Source organism: Enoplosus armatus, chromosome 1, assembly GCF_043641665.1.
Source record: "Enoplosus armatus isolate fEnoArm2 chromosome 1, fEnoArm2.hap1, whole genome shotgun sequence".
NCBI classification, from domain to species: Eukaryota; Metazoa; Chordata; class Actinopteri; order Centrarchiformes; family Enoplosidae; genus Enoplosus; species Enoplosus armatus.
In genome coordinates, this window is record NC_092180.1 from 6288744 (window position 1) to 6307647 (window position 18904).

The window sequence follows — 18904 nt, forward strand, 5'->3', positions numbered from 1 at the left end:
TTTTAAGATAACTCAGATTTTTAATCAGACACTTTGATTTCTCTAAGCTTAAAATCCAATTTGTGCACGTTGTCTTAGACCTAAAAACCTGTTTGAGACAGCAGAATTGTGCACCCATCTCCACCTTGTATTTAAAAAACTAAAAGATCTATTTTTCTTTAATAGTTGGTATAACATAAATATATTATTAAACACGTATGCAAACTGAGTTGTATGTTTTATTGATTTGTTTTGTTACAAAGCTGTATGGTGGGATGGTCAATTAGCCAGCCATTTCAAGAATTTAAGAAATGCTGTCACGTGTAGTAAGAAGAAGCTAGTTTGGAGAACAAAACAAAAAATTGTGTTATTAGAGGAAAGACAAAGTGCGTAAGCATCTATGTTTATTTTTTTACTTAGTCATTGACAATATGCTTATAATATATAAAGGATAACAATCCTAATACTGGTACTAATAATAATGATAATGTTTATTATAGAGCACTTTTCAAAAACCAAGTTACAAAGTGCTTCACATAAGATAACAAATTAAAACCAACAATATCAAAAATCATACTGAACAACAATAAAATGAACCAGATAAAAAATGTAAACCAAAATCAAATTAAAAAAATCTAAAATTAAATAATAAAACATTTATTATAACAAAAGAAAAGACAACTCTATATGATGTCAAGCTACACTTATAAAAACTTCACATATAAAATAAACCTGATAAATAACATCTTTACACAACCTACACTTCCAGAACCAAGGGGTTAACCTTGGTAAAATGACCAGGTTGAGGGTCTGCTTGAGTCGGGCTGCTACAGAAGTGATTCTAACCTGAAAATGTTTTTGTATTCTGGAAGATAGACATTTGAAAGACTGTAGGGCCGACCTTAAATCAAGGTGTCTCAGTTTCAGTGGGAGTCACTGATTGACTGATCCTGTAGGAAGTTTTTAATATTTGGAAAATAGTGTTTTCTAAAACTATTAGTTTATGATGATGTTAAAAACGACATCGGTCTGGCAATTTGACTTCTAATGTCTTTATCCCCGAGGATATGTTGCTCTTTACCACCAAAACATCAATAGGAAGAAAACTGAAATATCGTTTTGCTTGTAATTTTACTCTTTAAGCTAAAGTTTTATTGCAACTCAATGATTTGTAGGTAATCAGTGCCTGAATGTCTTCAAGCAATTCCTGTCAAGTTATTCTATGGTCGAAGAGGATCAGAGATGTGGCTCATCAAATTCAGATGAGTTTTGTACAGTGAGCAACAGTGAGGACAATTTCTGCAGCAGCAGCATCAGCATCAGAAAAGCCCCCACTGGATTTGATGATGAGGCAGCAGACAGAGCACATCAGAACAGGATATATAAATATACGTCGGAATGATATACAGCTATAATAAAAAGATGATTTGAGCATCCAAATTCATTCTTGACCTTTGGGAACAGTATGTGCAATTAAATAATCTGAGATCAGAGGACCACTGAAGATTTCAACTACAGTTTTTCAGCGATTGTGAGGGGTTGTTTATTCACTAAAGAATAATACAGTAAGATGCAGTTGAAAGCTCCAAAAAGATAGTAAGTGGACATTTGAGCATCGATAATTTTGTTACACGCACTGCCAATTGTTATTTAGAGCATACGTTATTTAAGTTAGTAAACTGCACTCACAGAGTGGCATGTAAGCTACAGTATACAATGTAAACAGAGCTCTGGCCTCTCCTGATCCTACACCTTACTGGACAAAGACGTGTGCCTTTTTGAGAGCTGTCAATTTTTGCCTGTTTACTGCTGTGACTATGTTAATATAGTTGCTATGGTGTCCGTAGAAACTCAAATGCCACAGGCTTTGGGACCTTATATGTCCTTTAGTTCATAATGCATACAAAGATGGCAAATCCATATCACTCCAAATTAGTACATATATCGACCTGCAGGACGAGCAACATGGAGGCCGTGGTGCCGACAGAGGGCAAATAAACCTGCACTTGGCATGACCATAAACTAAACCAGACGCCTTTAACCAAAGATACTGGCTCAATGCCCTTACTGTATTTGTTTTCATTCTGGAGAGCTGACCAATCCTAGTTTAGACTGGGAGGAGACTAGCCCGCCTTCATGTTAGACACGCCTCTATGTTCAAGGAACACCGCTTCATACATACACTGTTGTTAGCGACGTAGCCACTACGGCCAATTTAATTTTTGACATTTTCATTTGCGACCACTTCTCAGAACTTCACTTTTTATCACGGCCAGGTGAATGCACGAGTAGCGGTTTACTGGTTGGGCCCCGTTACACTGGTGTGTCAAATTGTTGCTGGTGGCAGTCCTGCGAGGTAAGTTCAAGTAGTGTTAGCACGTTAGCCGGATACCCCTGTACTGATGGGGGTTGGTTGTTGTGCTAACGTAGCATTTAGCTAGCCGCTATATAACCTTGCCGAACAGACCAGATAGCGATCTAAGACTGTTGGCTTTTCTGTGATGGCTTAACGTTTTGGTGTATTTTCGTTTTTCATCAAAATAACTGGGGTTTCAGTAGCGGCTACATTAGCTTGGAGCGCCGATAAGTTAGTCAAGCTAGTCTAAGTAAGGCTAGCAAGCTAAGAGCGGCGACCATGAATTAGCTGACATGCTAAAGCTGAGCAGACTGACCTGACAACATGCAGTTTTGTTGTTAGTTTGTTCTTGCTATATACATTATTGGTGCCTAGTTCGGGTTTTTTCATGAAATAAACGTTACTGTCAGAGAACCCGCTTGTGTGAAAACAAAATATTTTTCTGTCGAACTTCTCGCATAACTTGACGTTAATGCGACGTTAGCGTTATGTTGAAGCTAGTGTTAGCTTGTTAGCCAGATAGCGTTCTTCCTGACCTAACCAGCTAGCATAGCCAGAATTAATTACTGACCATGTATCTTTATTTGACTACCTTGGTGTAGCGGTAGCCCATATGTTACAGACTAAGCAGCCGACTATTTTGTCGCGTTGTCAGCTGCGATGAAGCATGCTGATGCATGTCTTTTCGACATCTTCTACCTAACAGCAAGGGTAACGTCAGTTAGCCAACACGTTCAGCTTCAGCTTTTTTTTTTTTTTTTTAATAAGCAGAGTGCCGTTTACTGAGCAATGACCCGAGAGTGACAAACAGACACTAACTGAGTCTTTCTGTCAATTAGCCCTCTTTAGTCTGCAGATAATAAAGGTTAGCTTGCTTGCCACAGAACTTCGAGCTAGGACGAACGCCAACGTCAGCCATCAGACAAGCGAAAGCGGTCAGCTCACCGAAGACGGATGGCGTTAAGCTCGGTGTTTGGCAGAGAGGGGGAGGGGATGAGGCAGGGCTAAAGCGAGCGAGCGAGAGACAGCGCCTACATGCCTGTAAAGTGTTTACTGGTAGCTAAATGTTAGCTTTTTTTTGTAGCGCTAGTCAACAAATTTCGCCTTGTTTTACTGTCTGCCGTATTTGCTTCGCGTTTCGGCAAATAATATTTTAAGCCGGATATGCGACAGACACGATCTCGGCGACTCAAGACCGTACGCTCAGGCACCGTGTTTTCCGAAACTGGTGGTGCAGGGCAGTGAGGCACAATGTCTGCTCACTGCTGACCAACTGCAATGACGTTGGCTTAGGGAACATCAATAAATTACTTTTCTCTATATACACGTATGGGGTGTGCTGAGGAGCTAAATGTCTTTTTGCTGTTATGTAATCGTCAAATTGGCAATTTATATTGTCAGATATCTCCACAATTTTGCTTTGTTTTCATGTTTAAGCCGAATGAATAGTAACAAAATATTTTGTGATTTATTTACATATAAACATATCATGAAATATCAGCATAAAGTGTATATTCAGGGAAAAAAATATGAATGATATAAAATGTGTCTATTGAGTTTTAAATTGGTAACTCTAGTAACTTCATTGCATTTTGATGACTGGATTGAGAAGCCCTTTGCACCGATGTCAATTATTTGAAAGACGGTCCCTAACTGGCTGCCACAGCCATTCTGTTGAACAATGATAGCACGTCTATTTAGGGACAGTGATGGACAAGCATTTTGTCTATTAATTTACTCATAGCCTTTGTTTTGATGCACTAAATTAGTCTGCCTGATTTGTTTCCCCATGTTTTTGTAAACTTGGTACACCTGGTACACATGTGAAATAGTCATTCAGTCATTTTGTCATCAATATGCCTTTCCAAGTGTAAATATAATGCAAATCAAGGTTGCATCTAAAATAATTGCATGGAGTGAAGATGTCAAAATGTCACTGTGATAGTTGCACTGTGGGAACCTTTCACACCAGTCTTCTCTCGGAACGCCAGTATTTCAGGCTTTAAGTTGTTGCATTTGGGAAATATTATAAGACAGAGGAGATTAGTTTTACATTCAGAGCTTAGTTATGCAAAAAACATATTTTTAAGATTCTATGGTTTTAGCCTCTGGTTAACCCTGACTCTTAAGTTTCATTCAATAATTGTCCCGGTAAGTGCCTGTGCTACCCTTTTACTGCAAAAGAAATAGTAGACTGCACACACTTGAAGAATGCTTGAAATAATCTGTTTTAGATTCACAGACTGATTAAAACCCCTGTTTACTGTCATCTGTCTATGTCCACTCTAGCCCCTTTGAGTATGCATATACAATGAAGAGGCGTGTGGAGGACCAGGAACCAATATTTGCGCCCCAGCAACAGCAATCACGTCGTCCCCCAGTGCAAGGTATTGCAGACAGCTTCCAGCACCGGGCCCTCGCCCCGGCCCCTACTGTGATAGAGGCAGCAGCAGATAACATGCAGCCATCCACCGGCATCCAGTATTCTCTTCCTCAAGGCTACCAGGTACGTTGTGTTCAGTTGGGTCTTAGATTAACTTTTGCCAAGCACCAAATTCCAGTAAAATTAGTCTTTAGTGAATATATGGATATAAGACAGAAGTCACATTGGCTGTAAACCTTTTTAAAGGATGAAAGACAAGACGTTAGACTTCTGCAGCCTTTCAAACTTTGTTTCTATGGACCATTTTACACTTGCTCTTGAGCTGATCAAATGAAAAAGAAACAGTAGTGCTGTATGTTTGATTGGCTGCCTGTTAAATTGGCTCTTCTCAAAGGACCACCCTCTAAACTGAATGTTTATTAAAAAAGTAGGTGCATCTTGCATTGTGGATGTTTTCACAGTGCAAGATTCAGTTTTATTCAGTGTCATTGTAATAATATGTACAAGACTTTTTGTAACCCTGCTGAGGACACTGTTATCTTTAAGGTTTATGGATCCTAAAATTCTATTAATTATTTTTCTCATAAAAAGGTGCCTACAATGCCTCAGAGCACAAGTGGACATGGACACGGACATGGACATAACAATGCTGCACCTCATGTGGGTCCCCACGCACACAGCCTAGCAGTCCAGGGCCCTGCAGTGGTCCAAGGTCATGTTCATCCACCCGCACCCATGACTTCAACCCAAGGACAGCAGTTTCAGCGACTGAAGGTAAAAAAAAACCAACAAACAACTGCTGCCTGGGTAAAGTGTGTCGACATACGATAATAAAATCACCCATGAAACAAATGAAAATTGTTTATTTCCCATAGTACAAAGCAAGACCTTCTTTAACATGAAGATGATTGGTGTTTTTGACTTTTCTGATTCTAAGTTAATTTTTGTTCTGCATTCAGTGGTTACAGAATGTCAGATTTTTGGAAGAATCCGGCAATAATTTTTCACTCTTTACTTTATAGGTTGAAGATGCCTTGTCCTATCTGGATCAAGTGAAGCTGCAGTTTGGGAATCAGCCACAAGTTTACAATGATTTCCTTGATATAATGAAAGAGTTTAAGTCACAGAGGTAAGTTCTACTTTTCTACTGGATCAAGGTTTAACATGTAACATGCAGAACAATATCTGGACCCAGTTGATGATGAATCAGATGCTAAGTTACTATCATTCATTCTGTTGCTACAGCATCGACACTCCTGGAGTCATCAACCGTGTGTCCCAGCTCTTCAAGGGCCACCCAGACCTCATTATGGGCTTTAACACTTTCTTGCCACCCGGATATAAGATTGAGGTTCAAACCAACGATCTAGTCAATGTGACCACGCCAGGTCAGATTCACTACATTACCCCACATGGTATTTCTGTTCAGAACATCCCTGTGAGTGGAGCATCCAGCCAACCTGCGAGCCACCACCAGCACCAGAGTCTGCCACAGGCTGGCCCACAAACTGCCACCACCACCGCCACCACCACCACCACCCCACCCATCCCCACCCAACCGGCTCCAAATAAAACCAGCAAGGTAGAACACAGGCTTCTATATTGGTCCACTGAAGTGCGTTTCATAGACTAGAGCGTATACTGGGCTTCTTATTGCTCCTTTTTCCCAGACTGAAATCTCACTACATTTTTAATTCAATTATTTATGCATGTATTTGGAAATTGGCTTAAAGATGACCAAAAGTTCTCAGCCACTTTTTGTCTTTTTGCACAGAAACTGAATCTTTACTTGATGATTGTAATGACATGCTTGTGCTCTGCTCTGTCAATCCCATAAGCCAATTCAGTCTCCAGCCCACACACCAACCAGCCAGCCCAACCCATCCATCCCATCCTACGCCTCGCCGCGCTCACCTTCGGTTCAGTCCCACACTCCTGTGAGCAGCACGCCGTCTGGTGGGCCACCTCCTCAGAACAACCAGCCTGTGGAGTTCAACCATGCTATAAACTATGTCAACAAGATCAAGAACCGCTTCCAGGGTCAGCCAGACATCTACAAAGCCTTCCTGGAAATCCTGCACACATACCAGGTAAGAAAATACACACCAATAAAAAAAAATATTCAGGCAATGTACCATATGCTGTTGGTACCCAGCACAAGTGTATGCCTGCTAGAGATAAGAAAATGGGATACACAGTGGTAATCTCACCACCTTTTCTTTAATATTTTTCCAGAAGGAACAACGAAACGCTAAAGAGGCAGGAGGCAACTACATCCCAGCACTGACTGAGCAGGAGGTCTACACTCAGGTGGCAAGACTCTTCAAGAACCAGGAGGACCTGCTGTCAGAGTTTGGACAGTTCCTGCCTGATGCAAACAGCTCACTGGTGAGTCTCCGTGAACACACTCCTACAGCGTGGCCTATTTTAACTGGACTTTATTGCACTAATATGGTTGGTGTTGTGATTGTTCTTGGCTCTGCGGTCTTGTAGTGTTAAATGTTGATGAAATGTCACTGATACTACACTACACTACACATTCCTCTCGTCATTATTATGAACGTTGCGGCAAACAGTTCATAATTATTTAAAATCAGTGGTTTTGCTGTTTTTGCCAAAATATAAAGAGACATTACAACACACATAGAACAATTGCCTAAACACCTGAGTCACTTGTTCCCGACATTCATTAAGTACCCTCACTGCCTTTTATTCTGTCAGGACAGGCTCTCTGTCTTATATTGAGCTTCTACAAAAGTGGACCTTATTTACCCACATTTTCTTTGATGCTTCCTGTTACATGTTGTGCCTTCTTTTTTGGTGAGATTATGATATGTAATGCTCTTCACAGCTGCTGGCCAAGGCTACACCAGACAGGGCAGAGTCGGTGCGCAATGATCATGGCGGCACTGTAAAGAGGCCCTTAATGAACAACAAACAGAGGCTAAGCCAGAACGGCCTGCCAATCAGGAGACCTACTGGAGTGGGAGCCACACCGCCTATGAAGGTACACCCTTCTCTACATGCTGACTGCATATTCAGCTGTTTGTACTGTTTGTTTCTGCCATATTGCCATGTGATAAACAAATTTCACTACACGTTATACTATGTGTGGTTGTGTATGTATGTGACAAATAAACATCATTTGATTTTTATTATAGATGTCAAGAATGTTGGTCTGCTACAATGGCAATTTGTCTCCAATCTATATTATGAGGGTGGACTAAATATTAGAAACACTTCACAAATACAGTTCGGCAGCATCTACACTACACACTGACTATAAAGTTGAATCAACACCTCTCAAACAGTTTCAACAAAAAAATGACTGCGTGGCTGTTTTATATTAGACTGTATTAGTTTTAGCTAAATTTATCAGATAACCAGGCAACTGGTTGTATTTAAATCTGTCCACACCTCAGAATGATAATATTCTCTTATGTTAGAACATTTACCATTTTCAAAATAAAACATTTCTGAGAGCATGCGACAATCATAATTTTGTAATTTTTTTATACCCTTGCAGAAGAAACCCAAAATAATGGGGAAGGACCATGGCATGACTGAAGTCAGCAAACACAGCACCAGCACTGAAACTATGTTCTTTGAGAAGGTCAGTATTGTTATATTCACTAGCAGTATTGTGTATTTATAGTCCAGCAAAAACGAGATGAAGAAGATGAAATCATCTCAAAGGAATGTTTGTTAATTTTGTGTGTGTGTGGGGGTGTTAACAGGTGAGGAAGGCTCTCCGGAGCTCTGAGGCGTATGACAACTTCCTGCGGTGTCTTCACATTTTCAACCAGGAAGTGATCTCACGTGCTGAGCTGGTGCAGCTAGTCATCCCATTTCTTGGGTGAGTTTAAACAATGCTTTATTGCTTCTATAACTACTGTTGTGCATTGTAGCTAAATATTAAATCCATAAATCACTCAGGTGTTCAGAACTATGGAGATATGAAATATAACTATGCCAATAATTTTGTTGATCCTCAATGTGAGTGTCAGTATTTAATGAGATGTTTTTTTCTGATATAACATCATGTCCTTGTTGCACTCGTCAGATTTGGATTTTAATGAAATATAGTATTGATTTTATATGTGTTTCATCATCCATGTACGGCACATTTAATATTTCAGTGAAAAATACCAACTACCAATCTGTCATCCACGTAGCCTCACTATGAATTGTTTATTTCACATATATTGTGGCATGATTGACAGAAAATTCCCAGAGCTTTTTACATGGTTTAAAAACTTCCTGGGCTACCGAGAGTCCAGTCACGGGGAGTCGAGCCATGCAGAGAGTTTACCCAAGGAGCGTGCGACAGAGGGCATCGCCATGGAGATCGACTATGCTTCCTGCAAGAGGCTGGGGTCCAGCTATAGAGCACTGCCGAAGAGCTACCAGCAGCCCAAGTGCACAGGAAGGACGCCACTGTGCAGAGAGGTGAGTCACTAAAGGAAGTCTGCTTATTAAAGATATTTCTGTTATGATAAGTTGTTTGTTCTCTCCTACAGGGTTACAAAATATTGGGTATTGATTGATTTGTCCAATGATGAACTAATAGATTACTTGACAGAGTGTTTCACCACAGAAACATGGCAATCTTCTAACTAGATTATGTTACAGTGTGTTCATTACATAGTATTGGTGCATTCAGAATGAACTATAAAGCATTTTTAAGATTGATTACAATCAGTCGGGCTGGATTATGAAATCTTATTTATTAATTTGATTACTTATTTTCCTGCCTTTTGTGATGTTTGTGCCCACGGTTATTTTGACAGCTTTGCCAATGAAATCCTTCACACAAATGCTTTGATTAAACGAAAATTTTAATTGAATTGAATGTCTAATTGCAGGTCCTGAATGACACGTGGGTGTCGTTTCCATCATGGTCTGAGGATTCTACATTTGTGAGCTCCAAGAAGACTCAATATGAGGAGCACATTTACAGATGTGAGGATGAGCGCTTTGAGGTGAGGAATACTCAGTCCACTAACACACAAAAGTAAAAACTGTAGGTTCTTGTATGGTTATAATGGGTAAAATCTTTTCTCACGAGTCAAAAGACCACAGAAAAACCTTACATATAGATATCCAAGGATAACATTGCTACTGACACGATCAACCATAATCACGTAGTTAAACTAATTTGTCAAAAATGTCACTGTGATTTCATCCCCTTTAGCTGGATGTTGTGTTGGAAGCCAACCTTGCCACGATACGAGCCCTGGAGTCAGTGCAGAGGAGGCTTTCTCGCATGTCAGCTGAGGAGCAGCTGCGTTTCAAGCTGGACAACACAATGGGCGGCTCCTCAGAGGTCATTCACCGCAAAGCTATCCAGAGGATATATGGAGACAAGGCCCACGACATCATCGATGGCCTCAAGAGGAACCCAGCAGTGTCTGTTCCCATAGTGCTGAAAAGGTTAAATAGATTTTAGTTTCTTATCTGCCTCTGGACTTAACAGTTGTTCATATTTTATAAGATTTGATTTAGGATCACTTGAGGTTGTGCATCACTTTTTTATGTCACTGTTTCAGATTAAAAATGAAGGAGGAGGAGTGGAGAGAAGCCCAGAGAGGCTTCAACAAAATCTGGCGGGAGCAGAATGAGAAGTATTACCTGAAGTCACTCGACCATCAAGGCATCAACTTCAAGCAGAATGATATCAAAGTGTTGCGCTCAAAGACCTTACTGAATGAAATTGAGATGCTGTATGATGACGTGAGTAAACCTGTTCTCTTGACAATAACTTGATTAATTCAAAAGAAGGAAAACATAATGACCCATTGTGATTGGTGGTTTGTGGTGGTGCTTTTGATACAGTCATTGCTTTCCACAACACAGATGAATTTTATCTTTTGAAAGCTGTAAATGGAACTTGAATCACCAGCTCGTGTTGTCTAGATTGTTTTGCGCTCATAAAGAATGCTACTGTCTAATAAGAGGAATACCTCAAAACTCAGCTCAATCTACTCTTGTCTGTTTCCTGTAGCGCCAGGAGCGAGCATCAGAGGAAACTGCCACACCGCCACCGAGCGGCCCACACATGACCCTGACCTATGATGACAGCCAAATCCTGGAGGATGCTGCTGCCCTCATCATCCACCACGTCAAAAGACAGGTGGGCATCCAGAAAGAAGACAAGTACAAGATCAAACAGATCATCCACCACTTCATCCCTGACCTGCTGTTTGCACGGCGAGGTGAGCTCTCTGATGTGGAGGATGAGGAAGAAGAAGAGGAGGAAGAAGACATGGAGATGGATCAAGACAGCTCCAAGAAGCACAATGGCCTGCCAGGCAGCAGCCCATCAAAGTCCAAGCTCCTCTTCAGCAACACGGCGGCTCAGAAGCTGCGGGGCACAGATGATGTCTATAACATGTTCTTCGTGAACAACTACTGGTATATCTTCCTTCGTCTTCACCACATCCTCTGTTCTCGTTTGCTGCGAATCTATGTGCAAGCTGAGAAGCAGATTGAGGAGGACGCCCGTGAGCGAGAGCGGGAAAGAGAAGTGTTGGGGCTCAAAAGGGAGAAAAATGAAAATCCAGCAATCCAACTGAAGATGAAGGAGCCGAGTAAGTGAGAAAACAAGACCAGTGGTTTAAGTTTAGTTAATCTTGAAGTGTTACTGTAATTGCGCTCAAATCCTGTCCTCCAAAACATTGATTTTGATTCCGCAACACAGCCATGGTGTATCGTATTTTGTCATTTCTCACCATATAACTTTTACTATTTTCTACCCGCAGTGGATGTTGATGTAGAGGACTACTACTCTGTGTTTCTGGAAATGGTGCGTAATCTTTTGGATGGAAACATGGAGCCGGCTCAGTACGAAGACTCCCTGAGGGAAATGTTTACTATCCATGCCTACATTGCCTTCACTATGGACAAACTCATCCAGAGCATTGTCCGGCAGGTCAGCACATTCAAGATTATATCATTTGATTTGCTTTTCACAAAGAGGCTCTACAGTATTTAACTGCTGTACTTCTTTTAGTTCAATTCAAACATTATTTAACTGCAAATAATGTTTTTAATCACACTGAGCTTAAATTGTACAGAATACCTACAATGGACTTTAATTGGCCTGTCTTTTACACCAAAACAAATGCATATTTGTATGCTAAGAAAAGACGAGAGAAAATTTTAGAACATTACAGAGGCACAACAAAAAACATAAGGAAACATGTCTGTAAATATTAGTAAGGTTTTAGAATGCAGTATGGCGAGCAAAAATTAAATATCTAATGCTTATTATTGTATACAGATTCAGTCATTCAGTGTGCTGCCATCACTTATAGCCTCTGCACTGTTGTGGCTTTTGTGGACACAGCTTTTGCATACTAAACCCATTGCTTTCACAGCTCCAGCACCTCGTCACTGATGATGTATGTGCGCGTGTGACGGACATATACCTGAGCGAAAGTGCCAATAAAGCCACGGGGGGCACACTGTCCACGCAGTCATCCAGGGCCACAGCAGAGGGAGCCTACCAGCGCAAAGCAGAGCAGCTTATGTCAGATGAGAACTGTGTCAAGGTACGACAAGCCCAGGAAGTAAAGATAATATTGTACATCAGTCTAAAGTACTTTGAATTATTTGTTTATAGGCAGTGTGCTCTGATTTTTTTTTGTAGTTGATGTTTGTAAAAAGCAGAGGATCTGTCAGTCTGGCCATGGAGCTGCTGGACACAGAAGAGGAGAACTCTGATGAGCCAGCAGACGCAGAGGTAAGACTCCTTTAATATTCAGTACAGTTCATACACTGAAATGTCAGTCGTAGATACATCCTGTGTTATCTAGTACAACAGCACTGCAATAACTACAACTGTTATGAATATTTTTTTGACATGTTTCTAATATTTTGTCCTCCTAAAATTGACATTAGTTCGGAAACAATTGATCAGTTAATCAATAACTTAATGAGCTGAAAAGCAACTATTTTGATGATCAATTAAAAGTCTAAGTCTTTTTATGGAGCAAAAATGCCTAATCATTTTGTGGCTTGTGCTGCTTTACTGTGTTTTATATTATTGTAGATAGATTATCTTTTTGGACTGTTAGTTAGACAAAACAAGCAATTTAAACAAGTCACCTTGGCTTCAAGAGATAGCGGTGGGCTTTTTCTCTATATTCTGGCTGTTAATAGACTATCGTTTAATCCAAAAAAAAAAAAGAGTGGTTAACTGCAACCTCATTGGGTAAAGATATATATTAAAAACTCCATGGGGGTATGATACCTGTGTTTTCAGGACCACATATTGAAACAGTATTCGAGTATAAACAATACTGGATTTGTAAGGCCAAAAAAATCTACTAACTAAATACTGGCTGGTATTTTCATAACATAAACAAGCATTTGTGATAATTATCCATAAAATATTTTTTAAAGAGTTTTGACCAAGATGTATATATACTGACCAGAGTAATACTACAGTTGAAAAACAAGTGCTCATGTTGTTGTAACTGCATTAATTTTATCTTTGACATGAAACTGTGCAGGAACACCAGATATTGGTTGACATATGTGTCTATACCAATATATTTGCGATAAGCTTGTGTTGGTCGAGTGTAGAGGGTCCACACCTCTATGCTGTTGTATATGCAATAAATGTTTTTTCTGCTCTGTCCTCCACAGAGGTGGTCAGACTACGTGGGCAGATACCTGAACTCAGATTCTGCATCCCCTGAGCTGCGTGAGCATCTTGCCCAGAAGCCGGTGTTCCTCCCCAGGTGAGGCCCCAGCCATGTCTCCCTCTTGTCTGCACACTTTTTAAGCTTCTGTCCCAAGGCTCTAGTCAGCCGAGCAGCCACTCCACTGTTGACAAGCCAAACCAGCTGCCAAATACAACTCATTTTCAGAGATAGATACAGTGGCACTTCCGCACAAGCCTGACGTGGGAAGCTCTCTCTAATCACAACAATTTGGGGCGTTAGAGCTCTGCCTTTTTATTAACGGACAAACGGCAAGGGTTTGAGAAGGTTAATTAAAGAGAGTAACTCCACAGTTACAGTGAAGTGCTTACTGTGCCTGAATTTCCCTCCAGTCTGTTAAGAATCTCATTGGCCGTGAACATGACTCTTTCAGTTTCTGACCTCTGCCTCACATGGAAGATTGCACTTTACATGGCCATCTTTTAAAAAAAAAAAAAAAATGGAATTTATTTATTCATTGATTCAGTTCCTTTTTAATGGGAATTTTATTTATTGATAGTAAGGTTTTTTAAAGTGGTTTTGGCTTGATCATGGGTTTTGAATTTCCACCTTAGCAGACAGCTCCAAGGAAGCGTTTGGTTTGATTATTCACATTGTATTGAATTTAAATGATGATTTTCATTGTGTAACATAAGAACAAACGTCATTGAATGCACAAACTGAAAGCAAAACAAATGGGTTCCACCTTTTCCTTTTAATTTCATTTTTCTACGATGTCTTTGACCTGAGTTGGAGAGACTGAAGCTCTTGTGTTGGACCTGAGAGACTTTGTTAAGAGAGGACAGTGAAGTCATGGTTTCCTTTTCTACCTTATCATGCCCTTTGTTTGTGATTGTATTCAGATCAAAGGTCCTGTATGTGACTTAATCACTGTTTGCAAATGTAAATGTTCAAATGTCCATTTGTTTAAGTCTGTTACTCAGTGTTATGTTTGTAATAATTTTCAGTGGAAACAGTGCACTCCCGTTGCAACTTTTTGTTGTGGGTGAGGTTTTTTTCCACTGGTTTGACAGAAATTAGTGCTCATAAGTTTTTAAAAACTCTGGTCAAGCACATTATCTGCAACACTTGTACAGAGGAGTAGGGTTTGTAAATAAAATGATTGTCTAAATTGTATGTTCATGTTGGTGTATTTCTTTCCTGACACCTCGGAGCTGTGCATGGAGGCGTGGTTGTGTCCGCTCTGTCTTAAAGCTCCAGTTGAGTGTTGCACATAAAGCCTGTCTATCATTGCTTTTTGGTGCTTTTTTGAGTTTTTTGTTTCTTTGAGATGGCTGTCCATTACCATAAACATTTCAAAAGGATTTTTCAAACATAAAAAATAATTTTGCTATTAGTTTTCTCTTATTTAACCCATTGCATAAATCTGGTACCTGACTATGATTTATCAGTGGGCTCACCCACATCGTGTCCCTTTGTTTTTCTTTTCATCAAATCTATGAGAGATCAGCAGCACAAGAGGTCAAAAGGCCCTTCTTCACAAATATATTCAATGGCAGTTAAAAAAAATCCAGCAGTTTCTTTTCCAGTTGTGTTGGGTCTTCATCTCATGATCATAACACTCTGTACGTCGTTGGTGAAAGTTTGTGCACATCAAAGTATTCTCAGCTCATATTTTTGATTGGTATCCAATGAGGCAGCAATTTTCTAGTGTCTGTCTCTAACAGTTTTTACCTGAAATTGGCCTCGCTGTCATGTCTTTTAAGTGGAGCCCTGAATGCAAAAATATGCTTCATGGTTTCAGTCCCCGCTCACCTGTACCCTCAGTGGTAAGTACACATTTAAAACTTTCATTCAGGTGGGGTGAATAATTGCATTTTTTATTAACTGCACAAAATCAGGAACAATTTCCAATTAAGATAAATATTTGTTTAGATTTGAACTATGTGGCTGTGCAACGGAAGTGCACTGTACAGAAATATTACGACTGCTGCCTCTGCTGCTCTTATAGATCCACATTTCCCACGAATGATTTGACTCCCTATCTAATTCTATTACTCGGTGAGTTGCAATGCATGGGTTTAAAAATAATTGTTTAAAGGGACAGTCCTCTCAAATTTGACTATACTGCTCTCAAATTTGCTTAATGTCATGTGTATTGTGCCTGACCGCATCCCCTAGGCTTTAAAGCTGCACAGTGCATACTGTCAAACACAAAATTGTGCCATATATAACATCAAGCTCAAGTGAAAATATAGATTTTTAGAAATTTGTGCGAACTTTCCCTGTAAACGTGATGCACTCTTTTGATGTGTGGAGTAATCAGAAGAATTTCTCTGGGTTCGGTTTCGGATTATTGATGGTCATCAATCTGTTTTGGCTTTCAGGAATTTGAGACGGATAAGGAAGTGCCAGAGAGGATGGGAGCAGCTGCAACAGGAGAGAATGACCAAGGTCCCCTCGGACAAGTCGCAGGACGGCAACAGTGAACTAAAGATGGAGTGCATGTTCAAGCTCAACTCCTACAAGATGGTCTATGTGTGCAAGTCAGAAGACTACATGTACAGGCACACAGCACTCACACGGGCTCATCAGGTAAGCACAGAAAATAATAGTCGTATACTCGCCATAGATTTTGTCTGCTCCCAATTCATTATTAATAGTTACATAGGCTAAATCCTAGGACTGGATTTTAAGTAGTGTCAGAAAATCTAAAATATTCAAATGTGTGTTCGTCAACATCCTGTAGTTTTTATTAACAACAGAGCAACAAAGAATCAGTCACAATAACTAAACATGTGAACATAGCATTGCATATAGTATTTAGAATATGTAGCCATAAAAACATCTTTGGTTATATATTTAATATATAATGTGTGATTCTGTGTGTGCAAAAATATAATGTTAAATTTAAAGAATGTCAGGAGTATTTGGAAAGTTAAGAGTTTACAAGGTTAAACAGCTAAAACAGGTAGTTCTTAAATGCACAGTGCAGACAGTTGTGCAACTGCTGCAGCATTAGGCATTATTTTACACATTCACACTGTTATCAATAGTTGGCAATACATAAACAATAATAATAATCTGTTTTCTATCTTTCACCAAAAAGGAAACACTTTGGCACAGTTCATACTTCACACTATTGGTTTGTATGTTGTGCTCTTAAAGCAAATATATTCAAATTTTATGGAACTTTTTTTTTTGTTTGAATTGATTCCAAGAACCATTCAGCATTTCTCCTGTGGTGATACAATGCCCCCTAGTGATTGTGGAGGATCTGAGGCCAGCCCAGTAGCCACCAGATGTCACCTAAAGAAGAGCCATCACATTCAAAGTTACTCCTCATTGACTGAGAGTGACGTCTCTTTAGTCCCCAAAGATAAAATACTTAAGATTTGCTGTCTGTTATAAGAACCAAAGACGCAGGATAGTCTTCCATTTTCTACAGTCCAGAGGACAGATACGTCTTGTCTTGATGTTACCTACCTGAATAAATGAGTGTTGTTCTGGTTGATGTCTCTTTCAGTCCCAGCAGAGGGTCAACACACGCCTGCACAGACGCTTTCATGCCTGGTTGGACACCTGGGCCAAAGAGCACGTGACCAGCGACATGGCTGCCGACAACCGCAAGTGGCTGATGGGAGATGCACAAGAAGGCCTGTTGTCCTGCACCACCACCTGCAGCCCTGAGGTCCTCCATTATATCAACATTAACAAGTACCGGGTGAAATACAGAACACTGTAGTCTGTCTTATCGAAAGATAAACTGTGGCAGTGACCGTCTTCACGCGACGCACTGCATGATGACTTCATGTATACAGTAGCTTCATGCAGATTTTTCCATCCTGCTGTTACTGGATTCAGTTGCCAAAATGTGGGGGGGGGGGGGGCAGCAACACTTCAACATGTACATTTTCCACTTTTTGCAAATGTGTCAGAACTGATGTCATAACTTTCAAGCTTTTACTGCAAATTCTGCAACATACGTGAAATAGAAGTTTTGTCACTATGTTGGAAAAACCCACCTGTCTCAGTAATCACATTATTAACATTAAATGCAGATTGTTACATGAGAATATACAGAGAAAACACTCCTTACTGCATCTTCTCTTTTGGAGCAATTCACAGTTTAAACAAAAGCAACCTGGTTACACATTTCATAATTAAAACTCAGCAGTTCAACAATGAAATAGGTGTTTTTTGACACACTTTGCCACCTCGTGATTTTACAGGAAATAAAAACAAACAACCTCAGCTTTCGTCTTTAGCGAGAACAAGTACCTGTTACTTCTGTTAAAATGTGTGTTGTCGGATTTGGAGATTAATCTGGCTTCCAGCTGTAATGTTGTATAGCCTGTGAATGTTTTCCTTTTGGTGGTAAAGGTGCAATAAGGCACTACATATATATTCACCATCTCTGGCGACTGCTGGGTAGATGCTTGGCATCAGTACAATGCCAGCAGTGTGTATCAAGTACAATAATTTATGACCGCCCAAACACTTTGTGTAAATATGTTGTTTATATCTAGATTTTTTTTATCAGATGTCATTGATGTGTAGCGTACATTAACACACATAGTATCAATCTTTAGCTAGAGGTTGCAGACAGGTTTATTTAGAAAATGAAAACTTTTACCTGTTTTTTACCAAAGGATGTTAATTAGAGACCTTTTTCCTTTGTGGTCTGTTGAATGTGTTGTCTTTAAAGTCTTTGTTTAGCAGAGAAACTACCCATTTTATACATGTTTTGACCCCTTTCTACCTTCAGTCTTTGGCTTCAGTGTCACTCGTGGTTTTAAGATGATTGAATGTAGCTGAGCAGCAATTTCTCCTTTTTTTTTTTTTTTTTTTTTTTTTTGAAAGTACAGAAATATATGTCCGTTTTTCATAGTACTGAAGTCTTAACAGTACTGTCGAGTTTTACTTGTATTTAAACTTTACCAAATGGTTGGAATCTGTTCGACGGGTTCAGTGGTCTCACAATGTATCACCTATAAAAAGTGTACATGAGCTGTGTTTATTTTTTATGCCCGACTGACTGATGTATAGTAGGTCTATACGTGAATGTCAGCCATGTGACTTGTGTACAGTTTAAGGATTAAGAAAACAAGCAAGCAATAATTCCTTTAGTCTCAGTCTATCAAAGCTATCTGTTTGTATTTCTTGCTGAAATACAAATGTGAATGTTGTATTCCCTGAAAAGAGGGATGTAAACTATGGATTTTTATTGCCTTTTCCCTCCTGCAGTTTGTTTCATAAAACTGGAATTGGCCCTGTAGATATTGTAGTTAAGGTTGGATGGGAAGATATCCATCTCACTAAAGGCTGTAGAGTGTTTCGCAGTGGAAAATCGACATATAAGCAACAGCCTTTTTCTCAACGTTAACTTTAGGAAAACGGTCAGATTTATAAATTTTCACGTACGGATCAAAACATGAGCAGGAAGCAAACGCACCAAAAGTTCAGTGTAGAAGTGCAGATTGGCAGAAGGAAACAAAATGAAATAAAAAGAAGCTG

General features: G+C 39.8%; 1 protein-coding gene across 1 annotated transcript; it reads left to right on the forward strand.

Moving 5' to 3' along the window:
- Positions 1-2293: 2293 nt before the first annotated feature.
- On the forward strand, positions 2294-17132 carry LOC139297639 (paired amphipathic helix protein Sin3a-like). The gene is made up of 21 exons (XM_070920433.1): positions 2294-2335; positions 4625-4841; positions 5310-5492; positions 5741-5847; positions 5964-6300; positions 6557-6808; positions 6954-7106; positions 7570-7725; positions 8245-8331; positions 8456-8574; positions 8942-9167; positions 9584-9700; positions 9913-10151; positions 10268-10451; positions 10723-11308; positions 11480-11649; positions 12098-12271; positions 12370-12462; positions 13371-13465; positions 15775-15982; positions 16914-17132. Exons 2-21 carry the CDS (start codon positions 4647-4649, stop codon positions 17130-17132), a joined length of 3900 nt encoding a protein of 1299 aa, XP_070776534.1. The 5' UTR covers positions 2294-2335; positions 4625-4646.
- The last annotated feature ends 1772 nt before the right edge of the window (positions 17133-18904 follow it).

Excerpts from the sequence above, each read along its gene's own strand:
- LOC139297639 (XM_070920433.1), top strand. The coding sequence starts at position 4,647 with ATGAAGAGGCGTGTGGAGGACCAGGAACCAATATTTGCGCCCCAGCAA. Across the intron at positions 8,332-8,455 it reads AAACTATGTTCTTTGAGAAG|GTGAGGAAGGCTCTCCGGAG; the intron begins GTCAGTATTGTT and ends GGGTGTTAACAG. Across the intron at positions 15,983-16,913 it reads CACTCACACGGGCTCATCAG|TCCCAGCAGAGGGTCAACAC; the intron begins GTAAGCACAGAA and ends TGTCTCTTTCAG.